General features: G+C 37.3%; 1 protein-coding gene across 3 annotated transcripts in view; it reads left to right on the top strand.

The window, feature by feature from the left end:
- LTBP1 (latent transforming growth factor beta binding protein 1) overlaps positions 1-17,138 on the top strand; it is a 216,204-nt gene extending 199,066 nt beyond the window's left edge. For all 3 annotated transcript variants that reach the window (XM_032216849.1, XM_032216847.1, XM_032216848.1), the window contains 3 exons: positions 11,563-11,685; positions 14,903-15,052; positions 16,146-17,138. In XM_032216849.1, the coding sequence (XP_032072740.1) occupies positions 11,563-11,685; positions 14,903-15,052; positions 16,146-16,315 (443 nt within the window). In that variant the 3' untranslated portion in view covers positions 16,316-17,138. The remainder of the gene's footprint in view (positions 1-11,562; positions 11,686-14,902; positions 15,053-16,145) is intronic.
- Positions 17,139-18,503: the final 1,365 nt, after the last annotated feature.

Below are 18,503 nucleotides of genomic sequence, written 5' to 3' on the forward strand. Positions count from 1 at the left end.
GAACATATTGTATCACTTAGAGCTTGCAATGTGTTCTACAGTCATGTAATACTCCAGTTTTTTTGCTTCTTATTTAACAAAGTTTGATGGCTTGCATTAAGAAGAAATAGGATAGATTATAGCATATATGGAAAAATATTGCCTCTTATACCATAGTAACAATCTTACTTTTAGTTTTTAATTTAAATTTGGAGAGAAGAAATTTATTCAAACTTTAAATGATGAAGTTGATACAAAGCTGATACAAAGCAATTTGTTCCTTTATTACTTGATCTTAGTAAAAAGTATTCAAGTTTTGGAATATAAACTTTCCCCAAGACAAAATAATTATGAATAGTGCCTGAAATAACAAAGTACCCAATTTTTAAGTTCAAATATTTAAAGTAATAATCTTGGTTCAAAATAATTTTAAAAGTTTTCAACCGGTAGATCATATGCTCAGTTCCTGTATAGAGAAATTGCAGTTACTCTCTAATTTAATTTTAGATTTATACACTATATTGATTAGACTTGGTTTACTACTAGAATCTCACTCTTCCATGATACTTTAAACATATGATTATGGCAACAGGGAAGCAGTTTATATAGATGATTCTCCAGTTTAAGCAATATATTTCTGAAATTACCCAAAACATTCTTAGTGTTGTTACAGAACAGCATTATCTGTTTTCCAATCATATTTTCTGATATTTAGAAATACAAATTTTGCATTTAAAAGAAAATAGGGGCTTTGAACAGCATGCATTTAATAATAAAAAAAGTATTTAAAGTTCTTTTATTTTTAGAATTGTATTAAACCTTTATATTCAGTTTTATTTAACTCTCACAGTGTTTTAAGCTATGCTTTGAGTTAAAGCTTTACAATAATTAGTAAATTATTTTTACTAAATTAATAAATTATTTTTAAGCTAAATAATACTTAAATACTTCAACAATACTTATTTAGTATTGTTAAATACTAAATAATACTCATTTATGTGAAATTTTCCTTTATCGTTGCCTGTAACTTTCCTTTATCTGTACATCAGTTCTCGTCAGTTAGCCTTTTGTCTCTAAATTAGAGTTTACAGACTTGAATTTATTAGACAGAGCAGAATTCGGCATTTTTAATGGGATTTTATTGCATCAGTGCTTTAGTATGGAATGCTAAACAGGAAGCTTAAAAGAAGTGATGCCAGAAAATGATACCAGTAACATGCAAGCCCATGGCACATTACAAATCAGATTGTGATTTGGAAATGCATTTGGTTTGTTGCCCTGTCTCGGTTAAAGTGAATCAGTGGAATTTTCCATTTGTAAAATAATCTACAAATAAATCTCTTCTGTTAAGCATGTCATTTACATGTTTCCAGGAAACTTTTCAGTTAAAAATCCAAGAATTATCTGAACAGAGAATAATGATTCAGAGTCCGTATATGTAAACATTATCAACTATTATTAAGCTGGTTAATATATGCTAAAATATATTTATTTGGGAAGCAAATAAATACCAACAGAAAGGCCACAGGAAGATGTTTGTTTTTCACATTAGGAAGAAAAGATATGTTCGAATAAATAGTGGGTGATGGTTAGATATGGAAAAAAACAAGATTTTTGTTATGAACGTTGATGTTGGGGAAACATCTACCTGGCATTAAGAAAGAATGAAGTGCGAAAATAGTTTAGAGTCACTGTGCAACTGTAAAAGGGCCAGAACCAGCCCTCCCTGAATTTCTTATAACTTTATCTAATAGTTTCCATGGGAGAGATGCTAGGCTGGGAAGATTCTTGTATTAAGGGCAGAACATAATAAAGTAGTTAGCTCGAACTCTACACATGTAGGCCAAGATTGCTTATGCCTGACAATAAATAAAAAGATGCTGACTAATGTGAATCCCAAGTGGCATTGTATGCCAGGGATAAAGGTAAAATATTTATAGAAATATTTAAGATTAAGTTTCAGTTTTCTTTCTGACTCAAGTTCACAAAGTACTTCCTTTGGTAAAAGTTGCTGGAGGTAACTAGAATGTGTAATTTAGGTCATCTGGCATGTTAGAATGAATATAGCCTCACAATAGTAATGTTGTGCTGGTCTTGCCAACTGATTTGTTAATTGAGTTTGTTTATGTGCAAAATCAGCTTGATGCTATACTATTCTATCTTCCCATGACTATTCTAGAAATAGTTTCGAGCACTCATAGATAAAAACATACAAAATTTGCAGAACTGTACTTAAACCCAGCTGTTTGTAAAATGGTAAGGGCCTTTGTATGAAGACTTGATTGAATTATCCTCAATAGTCGTAAGATGTAAACTACTTACTTAGCGTAGAATAGTTCTGAGAATGCCACTGTTCTGCCACAGTGCAGAATGTTCTGTTCAGGATAAATCTTGCTTTAGAACCTCAGATTTATACATATATATTAAAAGCATTATTCCCAGTCTATACAGCCACAAGACATTCTTAGAAGTGCATGAGCAATGTGTGCTAAAATCACAGATGTCCTGAGCAGGCTTAACCATATCATTACACAAATTGAGGTGGCTTGATTTGGAGCATTGTCAAAGTAAGTTTAACAATAGTCAGTTGTTCTGATCCCCTCTCCGGCCTGCGAATCACCTAGACACAGGCTTGGCTGTTTGCCATTCTTTAATCACAGAGTTATCGACTCCTTTGGCTGAAGGCCCAGACAAGACTCACATGCAAGAATAGTTGGCAGCAACCCAAATCCAACAGACATGGATACAAGACAGACAGAGTTTTCCAATACTGTTTCGAATGGTTGTTTCCTGCAAATGTCACCTCCCAACTTCTCCACTTACATACTCTCTTGGGAGGGGCCAAGCCACAACCACCTGGGCTTAATTATCATCTTTGAGTCTACCTCCGGAGCTGCTGCTTCAGTTTCTCCCCCCTTCTTAATCTTGCATCAGGGACAAACTGCCTTTGATCCTCCCCACTGCTCCATGCCCAGGCCCCTCCTGGTGGCCAACCAGCCTCTCTAGTCCCTGCTCTGAGTCTGAACCCTGCCCAGGGTCCTCCACATCTTCCCTGGCAGACTCATATGGTTCCTCGCTATCCGAATCCATCAGCAGCTCAACTGGATCCTGCCCGGCCACAACAGTCAGTTATTCATAATTTGAATTACTTATTGCATCCTTAGCCCAGGAAAACTGCTTGGGGAACATCTCATTATTATCTTGCCCATATTTCTTCCACATGTTCATAAATCTATCTTTTATCCACATAACCATTGGACATAATCTTAAAGAAGAAGAAAATTCATTTGGGTTAAGAGCATGACTTTATGGTCTGGAGTAAGACATTTAAGGACCATCAGATTATTTGGTTTAGCATCTCCAACAATAGAGAGACAGTGCTTTGAACTTGAAGACCATACTAAGGGAAAAGAAGTCTTTTAGACTTGTAATCAATAATTACAGTGTCTAAACTAAGTTGGATAAAATAAGGAATACCCTGAACATTTAGTTTTTGGCCATGTACAGCACTGTACATAAACTCACTGTGCCTAGAGCAGGAAATCTTTTTATCCCATTGGTACACTTTAATTTATAGTATTGTTTTGACTTTTGGAAGCTAGGAAAACATGTTACTAGATGATACAGGATCAAGCCAGAATTTTTAGCTAGGGGAAGCTTGTTTAGTTTTTTTTAAAGTAAGTTTTAAAAAGTTTTTTTTAATATTTTAAAAGTTTTTTAAATATGAGCCATGGTGGCACAGAGGTTAGAATACGTATTGCAGCTACTTGTGCTGACTGCCAGCTGCCTGCAGTTCAATTCTCACTGGCTCAAGGTTGACTCAGCCTTCCATTCTTCTGAAGTTGGTAAAATGAGGATCCAGATTGTTGGGGGCAATATTCTAACTCTGTAAACCACTTAGAGAGGGCTGTAAAGCACTGTGAAATAGTATATAAGTTTAAGTGCTATTGTTATTAAATTATTTACCCTATTGAAAGGTTAACAATTTGACTATTTATTTTTTGCAAAAGAACAATATACCTTCAACATTCAGTAGTTTGTGCCAAAATAAGTGACAAATGGGACAGTGGGGAACTGTAGCCTGTTTGCCAAGTCTCCAGACTAAATTCAGTTGTGATGAGGAATAGTATCACTACAGAATTGTAATTCTGCAGTTTTTAAATACCGAGTGCAAGGAAGTTGAATTTTAATTGATTTGTGAAAATAACTGCAGTCAGATGTTTGGCTGAAGAATTCTGGTTTATGGTTGAAGCTGAAACTACATTTCCTCCTACCAGACATATCAAAAGTCAGGAAAATGCCATTCTATAAAATGCCACAATTGCTGGATATTTTAAATGGGAATGGAAATTTTAAGCAACTCTCAAAAGTGTTATGTTAGATATATTTGATATTAAATTGTACATACAGACATTACAGTTCTGATTCAATTCAGAGTGCTGGTATTTATCCTAGTATATGGCATGGCTGCACTGGGGATATCCTTGCCAAGTTCAGTTCAATTTCTCTGAACATTGAATTGAATTGAATTTGAATTTATTTCATTTATATGCCGCCCTTTTCCCCGAAGGGGACTCAGGGCGGCTCACAATCCAAGTCAAGGGAAGGGGTACAAATAAGAAATAAAAAAGACGAACAGAACAATACACAATTTAAAAGCACACAACAACCATACCATTCGAAGGGGGGGCAAAAGCTCTTTAGCCCCAGGCCTGTCAGAACATCCAGGTTTTAAGGGCTTTGCGGAAGGCCTGGAGGGTGGTGAGGGTTCGAATCTCCACCGGGAGCTCGTTCCAGAGGGTCGGAGCAGTCACAGAGAAGGCTCTCCTCCGGGTGGTCGCCAGCCGGCATTGGCTGGCAGATGGAATTCGGAGGAGGCCTAATCTGTGGGATCTAATCGGTCTATTGAAGAAGAATTCACTCTGGATATCAGGAGATGTTGGAGATTGGTGTTTTTAGTAGCAATCCCTGCTCTATGGAACATGATCGATCTGAAACTGCAATTAGCCACTAATTTTGTTAAGTTCAAAAAAATCTCTCAAAACTACCGTACTTTTCAGAGTATAAGATGCACTTTTTCCTCCCCAAAAGAGGGTGAAAATCTCTGTTCTTATACACCGAATACGGCCATTTTTGGCCTCCCAAAACCCCATCCCATGCCTCCCATTTTATATATATGTATGTATGTATGTGTGTATGTGTGTATGTATATGTATATGTATATGTATATGTATGTATGCAGGTTTTGGTGTATTCGGGTCTTTTCCCGTGTAAGATTGAGAGTATCTTGGCGACGTTTCGACGAGGTCCCACTCGTCATCTTCAGGCTGGTGTCTTTGGCCTCGTGCCTGTGTGAGCAAAGCGTGATAGGAGCTGCCGTCCCTCTATAAATATTGCTGGGGTGTGTGGAGTGCATTAGTAATCAAGATGTTACAACACATCCAACCAATCTGCTTGCAGCAACAGAGCCAGCACTCCACATACCCCCACCAGCCTGAAGATGACGAGTGGGACGTAGTCGAAACATCGCCAAAAATATTCTCAATTTTACACGGGAAAAGACCCGAATACACCAAAACCTGCATACCAGGTTGTTTGCTGTTACAATTGCAAATATTGCTCTTTTGTTTGTAACATTAGTTGAGGTTGCCATTTTGATTGGCTTACTCTCCAGAGTTGCCCAGGTTGTGTCATTTTATAAGGATACATAGATAGACAGAAGAAGTTGTGATAAATGTATTTATTTATATTATATAAACTGACTTTCAAAAACTCACCACAGCTTACAAAATAATGCAAATATTAACTAAAATCAGCTCAGCCCAACTAAATGTATCATTATCCTCCTTAAAAACTCTACAAAACTGTTCAGTCTTTAAGATAGTGTGGAAAATTGTCAAGGAGAGTGTCAGATTAATCTCAGGAAGATTTGTGTTCTACAGCCTAAATCAAGAAGCAATGCCTTCTTTTATCTTTGCTTGCTGATTTCATTTGGAGTAGGATTTTTAACAGATTCCTTCTGCCTTGACCTACTAGTTGGGTCAGTTTTTGTGAGAGATTGTGGGAAAGCTGGGGGCGAATCAGTTGACAAATTATATCTAAAAGGCAATTCATTCAAGTTGGGATTCATCTGGGAAAGAAAACATTACAAACAGACTCCATCTTAATTAACTCACTATAAATGAATCAAAGACATTCTAGGAAATACCTATTACATAGCCAGATAGACTTCAAAGGAAGTCCCATGTAAAGCTAATTGCAATAGCTAATGCAAAATGATTAAGGGCATGCATCACGTTCCAGGAAGGGCATCTGCTGGCACATCAACTACAGCTGGTCAAAGACCCTGCCCCAGTCATGGCAACCACCTGTTAACTAGGACCAGCTTTACTTAGTTTCCAAAGTCAGCTAGGTGCTCTCACCTACTAAAATCTTGGCAGAGATATCTAATAAACAAGCCCTTCTAATTGAATATAGTGATAGTCTGACTGGCCAAAATAATAGATGCTTCTGAAAAATAATCACATAAAAGAATGCATTCCATCACTTAAGTAGCATCTTTGCTTGTTTCAGTGAAAAAGAAAAAAAAAGCCTTAATAGTTTTTTGTTTTAGATGATGCAATTCCACATAAGCACAGCTGAATAAATAAATACTTGAGATCCAAAATCTTTGATCAGGATGATAGATGTAACTGGCTCAACAAATGCTTTATTATGCCATATTACATTTGCAATTAAACTGTTGGCTGTGGAAATGCTGTTGAAAAATTACTTGGCTCCTTTGTTAAGAAAGTTACATTGCAATTGTTGGAGTAAAATAAATGTTTAAAAATATAAATTGTGCTTTTCTTTGCACAAGGCTAACAGATTGCAAAAAATATATATAAAATATTTGTAGCTAGAGTTTAAAGATTTATTTTCAGGGACAACATATATTTTGTTAGCATAAATCTAGTGCATTTAGCAATCAAGATATGTTATTTCTAAAATAATCACATTTGCTGCAGCATAATTGAAAAAAATGGCTCAATCATTATTAGTTCAAGGATTGTCTACATCACTAAGTACATGGGAGTTTTGACATTTTTTTGTACCTTCTCTGAATTCATTTGTCACTAAGTAAACAAGCAGGTGGCACTTAAGAGAGAAAAATCAAAGATGCTTGAAATTATTTTTACACGACAGGGTTCAATGATATCACCCACACAGCATTAATCAACCGAATAAGCATTTGGATTGTTTTTTCCAATTGCTGTAATACAACTTTTAATTTATTGCCCAATGAAATTATCTTGTTCTTTAAATAAATGTATTTCCAGTTATTCCTAGAAACTCTACTTGCACTTAATACACTTCACTCTTTACACTGAAGCAACATAAGACAGCAAAAATTAAGCAAACCCAGATTATTTTACTATTCATATTGTATGTGTTGTGTATATTCTTCTATTGTCTTCAATTAGTTTGTTAAAAAATAATATTGTCCCACAATAGATAAATAAAATAGATTTGCTTCAGAAAAAAAATAGCTGTTTCTCTACCCTGTCCATCAGTCATGTAGAATGTTTAGGAATAACTTCAGACATGCTGAGAAGAATATTCTACCTATCTGGTGGATTAAATCACTCATATACACTCAGATTGAGCTCTAAATGAGCAAGTTCAATGGAGGTGCCTGGGGCCTGGTCTTCTGGGTTTACCTGAAGAGAGTTAGTGCCTGTGACTTCCAATGAAAAAGTAAGGTCCCTATCAGTGGTGGGTTCCAGATCCTGTTGCAACTGGCATGCTGCAATGGGGCATCCACCACATGAATGCACGCAGCGCACTCATGCATACTTACTGCCCGCGATACTCCAGTTGCTCGGCAGAGCGTTGCACAGGTGCCGTACACTCCATGCACGAAAGCCCTGATTGGTTCAAATAGTGGTAAGGAGAGCAGGCGGGCGGGTGAGCCCTTCAGAGCACCATACCAGAACGGTACCTGGTGCTCCCAGCAGGCAGCGGTACGCCCATACCAGGACGTACCGTTCGTATCCCACCACTGGTCCCTATATACCTGAAGAGAAGCTCCATGTCCCTCCTGGACTGCCCAGGAAGTGATATGTGGTTGGCTCCATATAATAGCATAAGCTTGTCTGAGCAAGGACTCATCCCTCTAGACCTAAAGTAGATGTTAATGTACCACATCCACAAACCATCACTGGACCAAAAAATTCTGGACAATTTTAATTCAAAGGATGAAAGATTGTTGAGAAGAAAATCAGGCAACAGCCTAAGAGATCCTGCAGCAAACAGGTCAACAATATAAACTCAACACATACAACTGCCAGATCAGATCATTAGTCTACATGGGTAGTCATTGACTTACAACCAAAGTTGGGACTAAAATTTATGTAAATGATGCAGTTGTTAAACAAGTCATCACATACAGTAGCTAGATCAAATTTTACAGCTTTTTTGATCACATCATTCAGCAAATTACTATGGTTGTTAAGTGAATCATATGATTATTAAGTGAATCACATGGCCTTACATTTTACATGCTTACATTTTTTATTCTTATTGTGATATTTTTACATCAAGTAATTCTCCCCCAACATCTCCTGTTTCATAATTCTTATAAATCAGATTCTTTGTCATCCAGGTTAGATAATCTAGGCTAGTCCATGTAGAAGGGAAAGCTGCAAAAAGTTATACCCACTTCAATTATTGTGGAAATATTTATACTCAGTTTATTTTATTGGAATAGTTCATTGCTTATATTGCTACAAGTTATGTTCTTTAAGTTAGTAAGAGACAAAAACAGCAAAATCAATCATTATAAATGTCCAGCCCTGAGAAACACAAAAGCCAGTTGTGCAAACAGAAAAGTATTTGGAGCAAAAGTTATTTTACTGAAAACCATGCATGATTAGGAAAGTACCAATGTATTTCTCTGCTTTTGATCCCAAAATGACAAAATGAGCTTGTTCTTGGCTTTCATTCAGATGCTTTCATTCCAGCTTTCCTTTATACTGGCTGTCCTTCTACACTGAAGGTTCTTTTTAAATGTATGTAATTCCCTTGGTAAAGTATTCCATGCAAAACTGTGTTGTATTGATAAAATATTTGGCTGGATAATCACTCAGTTTTGTTTTTAATGGTACATAGAAACATCCATCAAGATCTTTTTCTTTCCTAATAGACCATGTTTCTAATACACTGGGCTGTTTTATACATAATGAAGTATTTTCCTTTTTTATAGTCTGCTTAATTCGTTTCTTTTTAGTCTTTTGCAAACCATAGTTTGTCACTAATTTGAATCAGCAATCTATGTTTATAGTTGCATAAAAATCAGAGGCTGTTGTGAGATATACCAACAATTTGAGGGGAGGGAAGTGGGGAGGGATGTCGCAAACCAGTAAGAACTAAAAAGAAGTAAGTCAAATTTGTAAAGGGAGATAGAGAGTATAGAGGAAGTCTTTGGTTTAGAACCATTCTGTTAGTGGCCGTTCAGAGTTACAACAGCACTGAAAAAAGTGACTTATGGCGTTTTACACATGTTGCAGCATCTCCATGGCCACATAATCAAAGTTCAGACAGTTTCAGTGTCCCAGGGTCACACAATCACCCTTTGTAGCCTTCCCAGCTGGTTTTGGACAAGCAAAATTGTTAGATATCCCCCCCCCCCCCCGCTGACAGACTGACATAGGTTTCCACCAAAGTCCTCTGTTCCAGCGGGAACAGAGGTTGAATCTCATTGGTCAAGAGGTCTGACAGATCCCTGTAAAAGGAGATGCTGCCAGACCATTCCTCAGCCGGATGTTTACTTGACTTGCAATAAAGAGCTGTTGTTACTGAAGCCTTTGTGTGCCTCCTTTACGCAATCTAACAAAAGTCATTGAGACAATCTAGCTCTCTTAACAATCACACGATTCATTTAACAATGCAGAGATTCACTTAACAACTCTGGCAAAAATATGTCGTAACATGGGCCAAAACCACTTAAGAATTGCCTTGTTTAGCAACTGAAATTTTGTTTCTTTCAAAAAGAAAATCAAAGTAATAAAGGCACATAACCTTAATGTATTCCCTTAATGGCAGCCGAGATAGTGATATCCAGAGTGAGACATGCTGTGTAACCTAACTCCCTTTTCTCTTGCAATAAGCCTGCTTACTCAAATTTCGTGAGAATCTTGCTTTTGGTTTTGAACTGCCAGAAGTACCTTGAGCATATTAATCTTAGCGTTTACACCATATCCTTGTAGATCAATACCACTACATCCTCATTAGGGATAGAAGGTTGAGGTTGTGAAATGGTGGCATGCCTAAGGCTTTGTAAGAGAAAGGTTCCCTGCACATGCGTGCTTCTTTTCTGACTCTAATGGCTCATCTCGGTTTCTAAGCCAAAGAGCCAGCGCTGTCCGAAGACGTCTCCGTGGTAATGTGGCCGGCATGACTAAACGCCGAAGGCACACGGACTGCTATTACCTTCCCACCAAAGTGGTCCCTATTTTTCTACTTGCATTTTTTATATGCTTTCGAACTGCTGGGTTGGCAGAAGCTAGGACAAGTAATGGGAGCTCACTCCATTAAGCGCTAGGGATCAACAAACTCAGTGTCTTAGCCACTGAGCTACCACTTTGTAGTTGATATTAAAAGCAAGATTTCAGTGAGGGAGTGTTTGTCAGTTCAGCCTTAAGCCTGCTGTGGTTTTTCCTTTACTACAGAAGTGAAAAAGCCACAAGGTATTTGCTTGATACTGGTAAGGATTAGACTTGTGGCTTCACTTCACAATATATTATATTTTTAATAAAAGGGAGTTGCCTGACAAAAATAATGGAAGTTTGATTTGCTCAACCCTACTTCCCATTATCTGGTGAAGCAAAAAGTACCGTATTCTGCATGTATATCTTTTATTAGGCAACAACATGGGAAACCTCTAGCCAAACATTCAAGCTTTTACTCTATGTCTCTCCCAATTTAAAATAGCACAATTTAATTGGCTTTAAACATTCACATGGAATGGTTCTGTGTGATTTTGAAGCAAATGAAAAACAGAATTGCTCAAGTTCAGTAAAGTTGGGGCATGGTGGTGATGTTTTTAAGCAACTTCAATCTTTTTTTAAAAAAGGAAAGCAACATAAATTGATAAATATGGGAAATGAGCATAGGATTAATTGTGTTCAAAATACAGGTAGTCCTCGGCTAATGATCACAATTGAGCCCCAAATTTATGTCGCTAAGTGAAGGATTTGTTGTTTTGCCCCATTTTCTTGCCATATTTGTTAAGTGAATCTCTGCAATTTTTTAAAAATAACCAAGTTATTAAGCTAATCTGGCCTCCCCATTGATTTAGCCTCTCAAAAGGTTGCAAAAGGTGATTACATGACTCCAGGACACATCAATAGTTATAAATATGAGTCAGTTGTCAAGCATCCAAATGTAAATCACGTGACTATGGGAATGATGCAATGGTCATAAGTGTGAAAAATGGTCATCAGTCACTTTTTTCAGTGCCATTGTAACTTTGAACAGTCACTAAATGAACTGTTGTAAGTCGAGGACTACATGTACGTTTTACTCTTATGTGTTTCTTTCCAGAGGACTATGCCCAGCTATGCAACATTCCTGTTCCTGGATCCCGGCCATATGGACAAGATGCCTTGGTTGACTTTGAACAGGAACATTACACTTCGGAAACCGATCCATATTTCATGGAAGACCGTAAGCCTCCTTTACTCCTTAAGTCTAAGAATATATAACTTATTTATTTATTCTTAGAGTTCACAATATTCAAAGTGTTGCATGTTTTCTATGTTTATTGTGGGTAATATTTTTGGGGGGGAAAGTATTCATTAGGAGTTATGAATGGGTTCAAACTATAACACGTTTTTATTTCAATAAAGTGAAGTAAGCAGGTAAGTGTGACAATCCAAGCACTTAAATTCAAATGAATATTCAGTGTTCTCGTTATCAGACAGTTGTCCCTTTGGAACAGACAGTGTTAGGTGTTGTAAAGAAACATGCTTTCTAGTGTACTATACAAGTGCAGACTTTTTCAATGGCATTAATTCAAATTTAATACTTGGTCTAGTACACAGGTGTGAAATAAAAGGCTTAGAAACCTTGCCAGATTTCCTTTAGGCTATGGATACACCTCGGAGATTCTATAGCAATAACTGAACTATTTTCAGAGTTAAAAGGAGATATTCTTGAGGGGGTAACTTTACAGTGGTTGATAACTTGATAACTACTTACCTATTTATTTGTTAGATTTATATCCTGCCTTTCGTTTGAAGCAGGATAAATAATAGTCCCTCCTCCCTTTGATCCCCATAAAAAACATTCTGATGTATGTTGGGCTAACACAGAAGACTAGCCTAAGGTTACTCAATGAGTTTCTATTGAATCTGCACCCTCTACACCCCAGTGCCAGTCTTAAACACTTCCTCACACTCAAATTTACCTCTTCAACTTTTAAAATAAAGCAATACCGTCTAATGCAATATAATAAAACAGACTCTAGCAAACCAAATTTGCTAGATTTCAGCCAGAGAATAGTTGTCTGTGGCCTGTAAACTGAAATATCATATGAGAAAAGCACCCAAATCACAGTTGGCCTCTGCTCAAACATAGAAAGAGAAGAATGGGATAATAACAAAACAATTTTAGGAGACAGAACGTACAATATTGGCATTGGCATCCAGTTACGATGAACAATTTGTATTTTAAAAAAATCTCATCAAAATTGACCACATTTTCCACTATATTTCTTACACATGGCTTCCATATCCTGGTCTGATAGACTATCCCTGGCAGTGATGGGTGGGGATAGCACAGAAATTACATTAACATTTTTAAACGTTTGGCCCAAGAAGTATTATCTATCTAGCTACCATATATGCTCTACAAGAGCTGCGGAAACTGTAAAAGAACAAATTATCTCTCACATACAAGCAGCATCCTTAGGAGTAGCCTTTTCATCTCAAAGCACAATTAGTGTTGAATTAGTGGCCATGGAATATAGTAATATCCAATGTTTTCATTTTGACAGGAGCCAGCAACATAATGTCCGTATAAGGGAATTTCTCTTGATTTTCTTGTGTCAGAAATGATGATATCTTCCTAAAATGCCATTCTATCCGGGACTGGTGACTGCACTGCAGTTTTTGTCTTGCACAAATGATGTTATTTCATGTTACCTTATGTTATCAGTTTTGGAACTTTAAACCTGAAAACAGAATATATAACTTGGATGTTCTGTAGAATTTTCCTGAAGATTATCCTGGGCATCTCTTGTTTAGTATTTTGTGGGTGGGAGGCTATTCTATGAGCATTTGTGGAGGGGGGGTGGAATCACCATGCTATATGCAAGACAAGAAGCAATGGATGGAAATTAATCAAGGAGAGAAGGAACCTGGAATTAAGGAGAAACTTCCTGACAGTGAGAACAATGAACCAATGGAACAGCTTGCCATCAGAAGTTGTGGGTGCTCCATCACTGGAGGTTTTATAGAAGAAACAGGACATCCATTTGTCTGGAATGGTATAGATTCCCCTGCTTGAGCAGGGAATTGGACTAGAAGACCTCCAAGGTCTCTTCCAACTCTGTTATCCTATTTGTTCTGTTATATATCATTATTTGCTAAGGTCTTTGGATTATTCTATATGTAACGAGACTTACAGTAGCACCTTTGTTCCTGCCTACTCCTGCCTATCACTGCCATCCTAAACAACTCCAATTTACTTTCACAGACTGAATGGGCAATCACTCACTTTTCAATAAGTTCTACATCCTTCAACAATTAGAGTTACATTTCTTTCAGTCAACGTCATTCACTGATGTTTTAAAAAATCCTATACTATAATTGCTAAAATTGCTGCCGGGGAAATATAAGGACCATTAATTCATGCATAGTTAGCAGAATAAATACAATCTTATGTATATTGTTCTCCTGTAGAATCATGTCGTATAGAAACTCATTATAATTTCCATGCGTATGTTTATCTTAGTAATCAGCTGCATACTATCAAAATGATTTTGTATATCTTAACCAGCTGTGGTAACTTGTTTTTTTTAAATGACTTATTATTTAAAATTCCAATTGCTGTTCCCCTCCCATCCAGCAAACAAAGGAGTGGTGCCCCCCCCCCCACCATGCTTAGAAATCACCCCTATTCAGAAAGTACTCTTCAAAAATGACCTCATGGAATTGTTCCTTCTTCGACCAATCAAATTTTACAAAGCTCTTAGTTCTCAGGTTTCCCCCCAAAGTACTTTTAACTTGTGCTTGGCTGCCATCTACCGTTCTCTTCAGTTATGCTGTTGTTTCTGAAAAAAAATCTATGCTAAGGGTCCTTCCTCATAGCTGAATTAAAATGCCATCTGCCAATCTTGAACCGGCAAAAAAGTATGCCAGCAAAAATGGTCTTGCCTATATTGCAAGTCCTATTCTGCCAAGTATATCTATCAATTGATGCTGGTTTTTCTTACTTATTATAGGCTGTTAATGTGTTTCCCCTGCTTTGTTTGTCCTTTCATCATTGACCTCCAGTCCAGTCAGTGTCTCTAATATATGGTTGTAATAAATAATCTTGGGAGATCTTGGGAAAAAGATGCTGCCTAAGGAATAATCAGATAAGAGACAACAGAGCCCACAGGAGAAGCAAGAGACTCAGAAGGGACTATTCCTTAATTCTTAGGCTATAAAGGTGTTTTGGGGGGGGGGAATTGTGCCTTTAGACTTGCAAACATACAGTAAAGTAGAATTAGTTTATTTATGTTTGTGTTTCCTGTCTGGTCTACATGAAAAGGCTAAAATCAATCTTGCAAGCCCAACTTCGTAACTTCTAACTTTGTGCTAGAGAAGCACTTAGTTTTTTGAATGAGCATGAGTACTAATTTGTGTATTTACATCAAAATTCTTTTTTTAAAATCCAGGTTTCCTGAATAGCTTTGAGGAATTACAAGCTGAAGAATGTGGAATTCTGAATGGATGTGAAAATGGACGTTGTGTCAGGGTGCAGGAAGGATATACTTGTGACTGTTTTGATGGCTACCATTTGGACATGACCAAAATGACATGTGTTGGTAAGAATGTATTGCACTGTTTATACCCAGACAATTCCCATAATCTTCAAAGATAGAAAATTACACTAATATCTTTCAGAGTGAGTGTCAGATGGCCCAGAGGGATATCACACTGCAAACAACAGGTTGTACAAGAATTGTCTAAGAAAAAAATAGCTTATCCCTTTCCAAGGGTACCTGGTTCTGACATCTTCAGTTTTACAATAGTTTTATATATATACTTTATAACTAAGACCTTCATTTAGAATCTCTGCAGTGTCCTTTAGTCACATGGTCACCATTACAATCATATGTTGTCCTACTCTTGACCTGATTTTTTTTTAATCCTTGCAGAGCAGAGAGATTGGAGAGGAAGGGATTACAACAGAGCAAGCAGGCACGCAATGTAGAATACACATTGAAAGCAATGTGCTACCCCCAGTATCTCTGAATGCACTATGCCAACTGCCTGGTACATTTTCCATTGTGTGCCTGCCCCTTTTGCCAAAGCAACTCTCGACAGCAAACAGAATTTAAAATTAAAACAATAGAAATAACTATAAGAGTAACATTAATTTACAAAAAAATAAGAATTGCAGTTGGGAAATATATCTCAAAGCCAAACAAGAACCTGTGGATTGCTAACTTCCAATCCCACGTGGTTGCAAACAACCAGGTCTTCTCAAAAAGCCAATAGGTTGGGGTTAATCTACTCTCCAGTGGTCAAGTATTCCAAAGGCATGCTTCCTGGGTCCCATAAAGTGGCATTCCTAATTTAACGAACCCAAAGCATACCCTATTATGCCTTCATGCCTTCCAAGTGTTGCTGTGCATTTGGATGCCAAGCATATATGTATTAAATTTCTATGCCATCAGTATCTGTTAGAAACTCAACCAGCATACATTAAGGGTGGTTGGGATATCCCTTTATTCAGTAGTATTTTTCCTGCCACCAGTATTATTTACTATAAGTGTCTACATAATTTGTAGGTAGATAGATTGTGATGATTTAGTTAGATTATTTTTATTTGCTCAGTCATTTTTCCCCCTCTTGTACCTATCCTCTGGTTGAACGCAAAGGGCTAAACCTGATCCAATTCACATTTTCTTCCAGATGTGAATGAATGCAATGAACTGAATAATAGGATGTCTCTGTGTAAGAACGCCAAATGCATCAATACCGAAGGATCTTATAAGTGTGTGTGTCTTCCGGGCTTCGTCCCTTCAAACAGGCCAAACTACTGCACACCCTTGAACTCAGACCCAGAAAGTGACCTGGAGTGAGCAGCTGCCCTGTGATTTTAAGTCCGTATACTCTGCACTGTATAAACAAAAGGCAACAGAGAGAAAAGCATATTTAACTTGTGTTAAGGTTGTGCCTAATCCAGAGGTTGGCTATATATAAAAAACAAGCAATAAAATATCTTCTTAAAAGTGAAAGGTGATGATTTAATATATATCATCTTCACTAAAGCAGCAGACCAAATGGACACATTTCCCTGTGTGGAAGAAGTAATTAAATATACTATGTGTTCATAAATGAAATTCATGGGAATAAGCAATAAATGCTGTTATTTTGAACAGAAGGGTTTGGGGTTTTGTTTCTATTTTGTTTTGGGGGGGTTGGTTTTTTTTTAAACTATTGCTTGATTTATTTGGTATATAATTAGTTGTGAAAATATGTTGTAGTCCTTTTTTATTTAGCAAATCTTTGCCTAATGTTCCTTTCAAAGCTTCCCCCCCCCCCCACTTTTAATCCAGCTATGGCAAGAGATTAAGCAATTTTCCAAACACAAACGAAGTAATGTTCGTCTTTGTCTGGAACATTGGCCAGTGACTTTTAAAAATTGCTAACTGACTGCCCTGTGGAGCAGGCACTGTTCTTTAAAAGAATGTACAGTCCATGGAGAGAAGTCTTTTGTATTCCTTTTGTACTTCACATGGCCTTTTACTGCACTTACCATGCATTACAGCCAGACTTGCCAAGTTTCAAAGCTGCTAGAGGAGTTCCTGTTTGTATTGTAATATATAAATTGAACACAAATCTTGTGTTGGTTACCCTAACATATTAAAGCTCAATAAAATCTGTTTTTTAAGGAAAAAAATGTCCCCTGTTTCTAAAATGTCCTTTTATTCCCTTTAATTTTATTGTAATTAATGTGACATAATAAGTGTCAATAATTATTCGAGTTCACTAGCTTGTGTTTGTAGGGTTTGGCTTTCATGATCATGGGAGATTTAATCTCGTGTCAATCTATTTGGATGGAAAGGTGGGCTGCAGCTGTTTTTCAAAAGAAATCTGATTCATTCATTATGCAGAAAATTGGGCAGCTTGCAGACCTTAGCATAGGGCGAGTTGTTTCATGCACTATTTCAGAGTATACACTTGGGCATTGAATTGGATCACTCATTCATTGTTAGAATAATCCTAATATTCAGCAAGTAAAAAGCAAACTATCACCGAGATCAAAAATAGTAAACCTTGCTTTGGGTTAAATTTATATTTACCATCAAAGAAAAAAAGGGTGACTAGTACAGATATATTTCAAGCTATTTAGCTCTTTTCAGCTAGCCATACCCTTCTGGGATTCATACCCGGGCTACCTGGCTAGCTGACAAGAGCTAAATAACTTGAAATATATCTATACTAACCTTCTTTTATTTTTATGTTGGTAAATATAAATTTAATAGTTTGTCGTAAAAGCGAAGGCTTCTGGATTGGGCCTGAAAGGCAAAAGCAATATGCTCCATCCCATATTTGGTAGACCAGGTTGCCCTGATAGATCAGTCTCACTGGAAAACACTTAAACCTTGCTTTGGTTCAAACGTGATTGCCAGGTAAGCCACAACTAAACCATTACTAAACCACAAATAACGGTTTATAAGTAAGCTACAAAGGCTGAATTCACATAATGTATTAAAAAAAAGGGAGTTCATCCACTCCATGAACAGCTTATCTTCAGACCTATGTAGATTTTTAAAAGCACCCCATTTCCCAAAGCAGCAGATTGAGAAAGACTACCCAATTTGAAAAACATAAGAATATAGATCCTAGATAGTTAAAAAAAAAAAAAAGTCAGTTTGTCAAAGAGAAAACTAAGTTGTTCTGCCCTAAGTGGCTGTTCCATTTATTTCTGGGGGCTGGGGGGTCAAATTTTATACCCCTCAGATAGGGTCCGTAATCTAGGAGTCCTCCTGGATCCACAGCTGACTTTTAACCATCAGTTGTCGGCTGTGACCAGGGGGGCATTTGCCCAGGTTCGCCTGGTCCGCCAGTTACGGCCCTACCTGAACCGGGAGGCTCTCACAACAGTCACTCGAGCCCTTGTGATCTCTAGGCTGGAATACTGCAATGGGCTCTACATGGGGTTGCCCTTGAAGTGCATCCGGCGACTGCAGTTAGTCCAGAATGCAGCCGCGCGAGTGATAGTGGGCGCACCGCGGTTCGCCCACATTACACCCATCCTCCGCG

This window comes from Thamnophis elegans, chromosome 4, assembly GCF_009769535.1.
Source record: "Thamnophis elegans isolate rThaEle1 chromosome 4, rThaEle1.pri, whole genome shotgun sequence".
Taxonomy (NCBI): Eukaryota; Metazoa; Chordata; class Lepidosauria; order Squamata; family Colubridae; genus Thamnophis; species Thamnophis elegans.